Raw genomic sequence first — 10307 nt, 5'->3', positions numbered from 1 at the left:
CACAGCAGAGTGCTGTGGGACCCGCATGCAAAGACATTTAGTCGGGCTTCCCTTTTTACATTAAGATGTATGAAATACTTCAAGTGAAAATAAAACCACAACACAATATAGTGTCCATGCTTGTAAAATGATACCCTTACAGCCCCTCTCCACATGATTGTATCATAGTACTTCGGTGTGAGGGCTTGACATGTTTGGCTTGTTTAAAGATCTTCATGGACCATACATTAAAAAGCATTTGATAAAGGAATAGTTCTCCCGCAAAAAATCGTCATTTACTCACCTTCGAGTTGTTCTAAATCTGTATAAATTTCTTTGTTCTGATGAACTCAGAGAAAGATATTGGGAAGAATGCCTTTAACCAAACAGTTCTCGGACCCCATTGACTCCCATAGTAGGAAATTGGTTTATATTTTATTTGTTCTGTTGAACACAAAATAAGATCTTTTGAAGAATGTAGGACAGCAAACTAGCCGCAAAAAGCACTTTTGACTACCAATTTTTCCTACTATCGATGGGATCCAAGACCTGTTTGGTTACAATCGTTCCTCCAAATATCTTTCTTTGTGCTCAACCAAACAAATAAATGTATAGAGGTTTGGGACAACCAGAGAGTAATTCATGTGAGAATTTTCATTTTTGGGTGAACTATCCCTTTAATCCATCCGACTTTGAAACCTGCTTTCCAACAATTGAGCGCACACCAGGTATCAGCATTTATCTTCTATCAAGATCAGTCGACAATCAGCAGACACAATACCGCTGTCACACAGCTGTCTGGATGACGTTCAGATTTGCTGACCTACGAAACGGTTCGCTGACCTCACGGTGGGCCCCACGACCCACATCTCAAGACCTGGGTGACCTCATCATCTTTATCTGCAAAACAGTTTTCATTTTTGAAATAATTTCATGAATTAGTAGATCCTCATCTCTCAATCCCCTCTCTGGTTTGAGACAGCTGTATTATTTAAAGGAGGTGCTAGTTTACAGATGAATGGGTTATCTAAAACATGGGAGTTCCCACCCCCTCTTTCTCATTGCTCCCACCCCTACTCTTAGCTGTTTCCTCCCTTCACACACACTCACACGCCGCGGTCATTCAGAGGCACAGCGTGGAGGCTGCACATACACACAACAGCACGTTCGGGACAACATGGCAAGGATACCTCACCCCTGTGTGACCATATCAGCGTGCTTGGCAGGAGCTCTCCTACTGCTGCCGCTCTGCTTGGGTAAGTGTTTGAGCGTGTGTGCGAGAGAGAGAGCTGCTAGACTGATTATTACTTTAATTAGAGAAGTTGTTGTCGGAGAATGTTTGGAATGAAAACAGAAGTGGCGAAAAGTTCAGATCAGGGTAGAGAGAGATTCCTGGAGAGAATTGAAAAAGAAGTTGTGAAAAAATGCATGTGTTGTTGTAATGTGCACATGTCTTGTCGTTCTTAATGAGTGTTTACACACAAACACGTGTTTGTGAGTCATGCAGAGACCCCCTGACAGGGAAGGTAAGTGCTGGGGGCATCTGGTTTTGATTTTTATCTGCTAAGACGCAGCGGCAACTTACGAAAGCCAGGCAACCGTGACCTCAGGCAAATCAAATCTTCTTATAGATCCGCAGCAAGTAACTACTTGTCAAACAACTACTTGAGCACTCAGCAACTGTCAAAGAAATTGTTTTCTACTGATATGTTGCTTATCATGTGTGCAAAAATATTCAGATATGTTATCAAAAGGAAAAAGGTAAACTTTTTAGGGAGATAAACAATCGTGTCATCATTTACTCACTCTCTTGTCATGTATGACTTTCGTTCTTCTGCAGAACACAAAAGAAGATATTTTGAAGAATGTCGGTAACCAAACAACACTGGCCTCCAATGACTTCCACTGTATGGACACAAAACCAATGCAAGTCAATGAGTACAGCGACATTCTTACAAATATCTTTTAGTGAGTTCTGCACAAGAAAGTCAAACAGGTTTGAAATGAAGAGAGGGTGAGTAAATGATGACAGAATTGACATTTTTGGATGAACTATTCCTTTAATGGAGTAATCCGGTTTATTAGTTAACTTTTATAGGATAACATGTCAGTTTGGAAATTCCCAGGAAAGCGATACAAAAGCCAGAGCATCATATTGAATTGTGTAACACTCCGACAGTGCAGTAGACACTCTCCGTCATGACAGACAGCTCCAGGGGGTTATAATAATCTCAAGAGCAATGCAGTCCCACTCTGTTCCCTGCACAGCTGTTTTTTGTCTACATGTTTGTAAAGAGCTCATGATCATAGCTCTCACTTCCTTCTCTTGTTCCGTCTACTGTATTGACTAACAACAGAAACAAGTAGGAATCGGGTCTTTTGTGTCGAGGAAGTGACAGACATGCACAGCATCTATGACTTCATTGTTGAAGTGCATTAATAATAACAATTTGTTATTTTGAAAGTCGGTTTGGAAAAAGCATCTGCTAAATGTTTTAATATGTTCACTTTTACAGTATAGATTTAACTTCTATACTTATATCACTGACAGAGTCAAACTTTGTAAATGCCAGAACGGCTGTTAGTGAACATAAATGTCCCAATTTAATGTTTGCTTTCAGCACATAGAGAGTTTATGCTGTAATGCGTTGAGATTGAACACTTGGCAGCGGTCTGTACTGGGAATGTGCCCAGTAGTATGACAGACTGTGCCAGGAGCCTGGTGACTTTATGACTTAATAACTGCAAAAAAAGGGAATAAATAAAGCAGAGGAGATGAGTAACATGTGTTAGGGTCTTTCTCTTGGACTGATTTCACCGCCAGCCTTGGGAAAAGTGATAAGCGGAAATGTTGGCCAAAATCATTATGGGAGTGTTTTTTTACCTTTAGGATATTATTGTAAGTGTTCATGCTTGTTTTGACATTTATTTAGGATAACATCTTGAAATTACAAGTTTAGGGAGTTTTGAATGACGGGTTAGCTGTAACACTGTGGATGCTCTTGGTGGGAGTTGAGGGGTCATGTTCCGCCCGACTAAATTTCCCAATCCCAGTGTTTTACAGCAAAAGTTATGAAATGTCAATCTAAGTTTAAAAGTACACTTAAGAGTTTAAAATGTTTTAAAGGGAAAGTTCACCTACATTTTTTAATTCTGACTTCATTTATTTACTTCTTTGCATTTCAAACCTTTATGATATTTTGAAGAATGTTAGTACCCAAACAACGGCGGCGGTACCCAGTGACTTGAATTGGTTTTGTGTCCATACAATAGAAGTTAATGAGTACAACCGTTGTTGGGTTTATAAAGATAGAAGGGTGAGTAAATGATGACATAATTTTCAATTTGGGGTGAACAATCACATTAAGATTTGTTGCTAGCTAAGAAAGTTCAACTTTTTTGTTGCATTTTCCTCACTGTCCATGTAGCTCAATTGCAGACCATGGCCCTTAAGATGCCAAGATCGACAGGAACACATAAATTGATAAATTGATCACATTCGGTTGCTGTATGTGACTGGTGTGACCAGATTGTTCTTCACAGTTTAAAATGAGTGCAAGAATTTGGACAAACGCCAAACAATATGTGGACCTCTAGACTAATGTTATTCACATGGGAGAACGTATAAAAGCCATATTTGGATGCATGGCATGTAGAACCATTGCATCCATCTGTAGCACAGCTCTATTAACTTTCCTCACTAAAGGAGTTACACATATTCGACAGGGCGTTTGGATACTTTCAGCCTAAAACCCCTCCAGCATGCTCACCTCTCGCTGACAGAAACACAGCCCTGTTATTTTTGTTTCTTTATTTGGCAAAGTTATCTAATTAAACGGTCACAACAGTGTTTGGATAAGTGCCCTTTGTGAAATGTTGTGGCACATGAGACCCAATTGCTGTATTCTCTCATTAGATGACACTTTATAGGTGAAATATTTGTACTAGTGATGATGTATTTTAAATAAACAAACTCATCACTTACTCAAGAGACAAACGGCAGATCTGTCCTGGCATCCCACTCTCAGCTAACAGCATTTAGGCCTGTGTGTTTATGATACCACTTGTTTATTGGTGTTGATCCAGGTAATAACACTGCCCTGTTTCCCACAAATCTCAGACGAAGGGAAATATTCACTGCTTACAGATAATTAGCTTTGACAAGGCAACGGATTCCAAAGACGTTTGATTGCATATTGGTATGTGAATATTTGAAAAACCCATCAAAAATATTGAGAGTGTCATGTATGACATTAGAAAGTATGAGATCTCTCTTTTCATTACCTGATATTTCAAGGGTGATTTAAATCATAAAGTGAGGGAGGGCTGGGAAAGGTTTAACGGCCAAATGGTAGCCTACTGGCCAAAAGCAAGTGTATCTAACCAATTCAGTTTTTATTTTATTTAGAGGGACAGTTCCCCAAAAAGATTTGTTTTAAATTATTTACTCAACCTCATCTCTTTCCAAACCTGTATGTCTTTCTTTATTCTGTAGAACAAAAAAGAAGATATTTTGAAGAATGTTGGTAACCAACCAACACTGGCCTCCATTGACTTTCGATGTATGGACACAAACCACTGACACTTTTCTCAAAATATCTTTTTTTTGTGTTCCACTGAAGAAAGAGTCATATACAGGTTTGGGGAAAAAAAGTAGATGTTAGGCAGTAGATTAAAGCAGGCATAATATGAACTGATATCTTTAGGGTGTAGACCTGTACACTATCACATATTGTCTACATGGTTGTAAATCCAACAGACATATTCTGTATCCTGTTCTATTTTGACATATGATATTTATCTGTCTAAAAGCTTCAAAGGCACTGGAGTCAGACAAACCCAGATAAGCCTGAGGCACGCGTGGTGAGTGTCTTACAGTACATTCAATTCACAGCCATGATATGCCACAATATCGAGCCATCTTTCATATCCCCTTAAAGTGAATCAAACTGATCTTACTAAAACAGCTGTATAAATGAGTTGGATTTAAAAAGGAGAGGCCTGACAGACTATTTGTTCAGCCTGTGGAAGTAGAATCTCAGGGTCAATTCCCATCCTTGTACTTTATAAATGAGCTCTCGAGGAGGGTCAGCACTTCAGGGCCCATGTGCCTCTAGAGGCTGTAAGTCTTATAAACACAGAGACCTGCTTTAGGAGATTTCCATATGATCCAAGAATCATCCAGAGACTGATCTTTTTACAGTACCAGGCTACCCGCCATGCTATTTAGTCATGCTGTCATCTGCTGCTGATGCTTCATGTCTCAGGTGGCCTTTTAGTCTTGTCTCATTAGATATTATGAAGCACTGTACATGTGTTCCCCTTAAACAGGAATGCATTTCAGACATAATTACATTTCATAATAAAAAGAACGGTTATGAACAGATGTTATTGCATGAAACAACAAATTGTAACTCTAATCGGAGGCATTAAATGGCCAATTCTAAGTAAACTTGGAGCAAATACTTCAGTGAAAAATATCTGCTACCGAAATACCTTCAAGACATTTTTGCATCTTCTCATAACACAGATGTCACTTTTGTCTCTCTGGTAATGGTAATCCCACAGTATCCCAGGCATACATCATGAGAAGACAGGATACATGGAAAGAAGGAGTGTCCTGGTGAACAGCTCTAGCTGTCTCACATAACTGACGAATAGCAATAGTATGTGAGAAGCAATACAAAGATCTCAAGTTACCGACACTGATTCTTTTCAATGGGAAACAATGTCCTGTCTGGTTCAGCTAGGTGACTGAGCTGTGTCGGGCAGCAAAGATCGGCAGATAAAGTTCAAAGAGTTCATTGTGTTTGTGAAAAGAAGAAAAGACATAACTGATGGCTAACATGGTCACCGTTGGACTGCATGGTATAACGGAAATATTGTAATATAATGTTTTATATAAGAACAATTTAACGATAAATTGAGTCCTTAAACAGTACAACACATGACAAAATTACTTTAAATTATTTAATTGTGGCCCCTTACTTTTCTAGATTATTAGATACGTATATATACATATACTATATTAGATACTGATATACATTATATATACATACTGTATATACTGAATGGTATGTCTTTTCTTCTTTATTTGTGATCTTTTCCCAGTACATATTGTTATAATCCAATTCATTAAATGTTTCATCATTCATATTAATGCAACACTTCACCCAAAAATGAAAATTCTGTCTTCATCTGCTCACCCTCAAGTTGGTCCAAATTTGTATAAATTTCTTTGTTGTGATGAACACAGAGAAAGCTATTTGGAAGAATGCTTCTAACCAAACAGTTCTTGGCCACATTTGACTACCATAGTAGGAAAAATTACTTTATAAATGTCTTTGTTCTGTTGAACAGAAGACATTTTAACGATTGTAGGATTGACTATCAGTGTAATTTTTCCTACAGTGGTAGTCAATGAGGTCCAAGAACTGTTTGGTTACAATAATCTAATAATAATAACGCTAATAATCTCTTCTGCTTTTGCAGGTTACCAGTATGAATTTGACTATGATTCACCGGAGTACTCTGACAATTCATCAATCGAGTACAGTTTCTTCAGTAGGTTTTTTAACAGTTTCATGTTGTCGTTCATGTTATGGGGGGGGGGGTTATTATCGAACACGTAATAGATTTTCACATGTAGCCAATGAACTTTGTAAAGTATCTCAGATTATGTATATACAGCAAGTTCTCGGTAAATCAGAAGAATTAAGTAGTAAATCTTATGAATTTGACTTAACACCTGTGTGTCCATTAAACAGAACTTTTCTTTGTGGTGTTTTTATGGTCTCACCAGGCAATGGCAGCACTGAGGAACTCGAGAAATTTATTTTGGGAGGAGGTACAGACACTGGAGGAGACACCAGCGTTACAGAAAAAGATGAAAGTGTGCGAGAAGTTAAACCAACCGAGACAACTATTTTGAATCAGGTATCTCCTGAATTACTGTTTCTGTCACACGTGCTGGTGTTGATCAAACTTAAGCAAACTTGAAACATGTTGAATACTCAAAATACTCAGATGTCAAACAAGTAAAACAAATTCCTGAGTGTCTCTTATGAGACACAAAGGCTCTGTCTCTTTGAGATTTCAAATGAACGGCTGGTGTGCTTTACTATTTGTGTGGGTGGACAGAACTCCTCCGCACATACAAGGTTTAACATCGCAACGCAACGCTTTCATTAAAAAGAAAATAAACAATAAATATACTCAATAATTTTTTTCATCTTTTGAAACATATGAGCAATGCAAAGAATGCCAATGACCTATGACAATAACCCATAAAGCATTGTGAAATCCAGAAGTTTTAAAATTATTTCAAAAGCATAATCCAAATGCTCCATGGAGATTCATATTAAAACAGGGTGATTAAACAGCGCTCTCTAAATTTAATGTCAGTGATATATGCTGTGAAAATATCACAGTGGAGGGGAATGTGTTAACTTTCATGTCCAATAAAACGCAGCTAACTGAAATGCCATTGCCTGTGTCTGGGACACCACTGCTGACCGAGCACTCCAGCAAATGAACATGAATGTAAACAGGTGCCCCTATTATATAAAGAATATGGATTCCTTTGAGAGCTCCATCTGCTCCGTATCCTCATTGTATTGGGAAGTTAAACAATGGCTCTGCGTTCAAGGAAGGCTCGTGCACTATAGGGGAAATGCGTAAATAGGGTACGGCATCCTTTGATCAAACCCGACAGTGCAGCACTTGGTCTATTCAAACATGAACATTTCATTAAACAAGCCTCTAATTCTACTAAGCCATCTGAATTCCTTACATTACATTTGTAACATCTGCTTTAAGAAAAAAAGGTATACAATAAAACACAGTCACATGCGGTAGAGAGAGCAATGAAGAACAAAGCCACACGATCCATCTGAACTAATAAATGTATTCATCATTTATACAGCAGTATCCAATTTATTATCTTATATAATTATGACTAGACAGTTGGAGGAACATAATAGAAACGAAAATCCAACACAAATGTTGTGTTTAAGTCATACAAAAAGATGTGCACTGCCAGCTGAACACTTAAAATAAATATAAATCTAATATTCAATAAATCACACATTTTTCGGTCAGGTTTACTTTCATTATGGATAATGTTTTTTGTTTTATAATTGAATTCTTCACATTAAATTATGACCATCTGCCAAACTCCAGGCTTATTTGATATTTGATTCTTTGGACTGAGAGTAGCACATACTGACACGATTCCTGCCTTTTTTTTCACAATTTTAGGCATCTAGGTTGACGCCTGTATATTTACTTCTTACTCTGGTTATGATGGTTTATCAACTGCTCAGACTACTATAGAAGAAACTCAGCATTTCATAGAACACTATCACACATCTAAAGAGGTGAGTAACATGAATATAATATAAATAATTAATAAAAAAGAATCTTTTCAATATGAATGCATTAAATAAAATACGATCTGGGCAATTCATGCAAATGTCACCATGAAAATATTTCTACCAAATGGGAAAATATAATAATTGTTTAATGTTCTATGAAAAGCCAATCCTTCTTGATTTTGTTGTGTTTTACTGTGATTTGTGCATTTTAATTTACAGAAATCCTACAAAAACGGTCCTTTTGTCACATCCATAAAGCATGTATATTTCCATCAACCTAAAAATAAAACATGTATAGACAGATATTTTTCTGATGTTTGGAGATTATCAACAGGGCTTTAGGACAATATAAACATAATCTGAAATCAATGTATTAGTAATAAATACGTTCCCTGAGAATGAATTTTTCAGTTAATTTTAAAATTTAATTAATATTTCTGTTCAAAATTATAACACTGGAGCTGCCCAATTATGGATTATATATATATTTTTAACAAATGTAATGTCTGCTGATGTTGACAAAAATTATTGTACAACGCTCTTTACAGCCAGAAGAGGGTGCTCAAGCATCGATGGGGTAATTTTGAAAACATTTTTTTGGGATGTATGGGTGTGATAGGATCAACCAGAGCACATACTGTGATTTGAAATGAGTGTCAGACTTGAGTTTTCTCAGACTTCTTGACACTCATTAAAACACAATGTATCTTCCCTATGGCTTTATGTGCTAACCTGCTCTCTGCTCTCCACCTAGCACTCATCATGAAATATATGACAAGCCAATAAACTAACGATAACATCTTTTAATACTTCACTCAGCGGCTTTCTGTTTCTCCAATTATTCTAGAAGTCCTGGACGAGGAAGAGCAGATGGACAGATAACCTGGACCTTCAGTACAGACGGACACACATACATGTGCACACCCACAAAGAGCTTAAAGACAATATCGAGTTGAAAGCATCCATGACCAACCAAGACAATTTAAGCTGTTCATGAAAAGACGCATTGTTTCACCTTTTTGGTCGCAAAATAAAACACAAAAAGCATGCAGATATCACAGGTCACCTAGGCTTAATGAATGGAAAAGATCATGTGAATATGAAATGGGGCTAAACTAAAAGACAGATTATTTTGTGTCTATTTTGTCCATTTCTGATTCATACCAAAAACCTGAATAACAAAAACTTGAGAAAACAAGACTTCTCTGTCGTTTAATGAATGTAGAAATTCATAAACGTGCAAGCTATTCAGTAGCTATTCAGTATCATGTACAACAATACAAAACGACATGTCTCTGTTTTTGAGACTTTTGATATCTGTGCACATCTGATTGCCACGAAAATTTCAATCATTTGGAATGAATTTTTCCAATGTCTCAAAATGTCAGACAAACAATCAAATCAGTAGACATCAGGTTTAACAATTGCCAATTTCATCTTTTTCATATATATTTATCCTTCTAATTCATCTTATGCTGTTGCAGAAACCCATAATTGTACTATAATTTCTAGCCTTACGGTATCATGACCTTTCAAAATTGGCACTTTTCTTAACCACCCTGCACTTCTAAGCCTCACTCCTTCCTTCCTCCGTAATCCAATTTAGGAAACCAGCAAAATGTATTTGTAATGGATGTATTAATATTAAAAATGTTTGTATTAGCAATAAATAAGAGATAGTGGTCAACACCAAAATGCACATGAATTTGTGAGCCATTTTTTATATGTTGTTACAGATACTGAATAAATATTTTTTCAAGTAACTCTCTGCTGTTTTTACTCTTTCCTTTAATGACTGAGATCAAACAAGTTTAAACAAAGGATTTGTTATTATATGGTCCTTCTGTATTTTCTTCTTAAAAAATACAATAAAACTTAATATGTGACCCCGGATGACAAAACAAGTCTTAAGGTTCAATTTTTTAAAATTGAGATTTTTACATCATCTGAAAT

At 36.8% G+C, this 10307-nt stretch overlaps 1 protein-coding gene across 1 annotated transcript; it reads left to right on the top strand.

Annotated features, from left to right (window-relative positions):
- The first annotated feature begins 1105 nt into the window (after positions 1-1105).
- si:ch211-191i18.2 (uncharacterized protein LOC564095 homolog) lies at positions 1106-10118 on the top strand. The gene is made up of 5 exons (XM_056741561.1): positions 1106-1235; positions 6472-6543; positions 6782-6915; positions 8239-8357; positions 9202-10118. The coding sequence occupies exons 1-4, from the start codon at positions 1157-1159 to the stop codon at positions 8311-8313; spliced, it is 360 nt and encodes a 119-aa protein (XP_056597539.1). The 5' UTR covers positions 1106-1156; the 3' UTR covers positions 8314-8357; positions 9202-10118.
- The last annotated feature ends 189 nt before the right edge of the window (positions 10119-10307 follow it).

Source organism: Triplophysa dalaica, chromosome 25, assembly GCF_015846415.1.
Source record: "Triplophysa dalaica isolate WHDGS20190420 chromosome 25, ASM1584641v1, whole genome shotgun sequence".
Classification (NCBI taxonomy): domain Eukaryota; kingdom Metazoa; phylum Chordata; class Actinopteri; order Cypriniformes; family Nemacheilidae; genus Triplophysa; species Triplophysa dalaica.
This window is presented reverse-complemented; position numbering and strand designations above follow the sequence as displayed.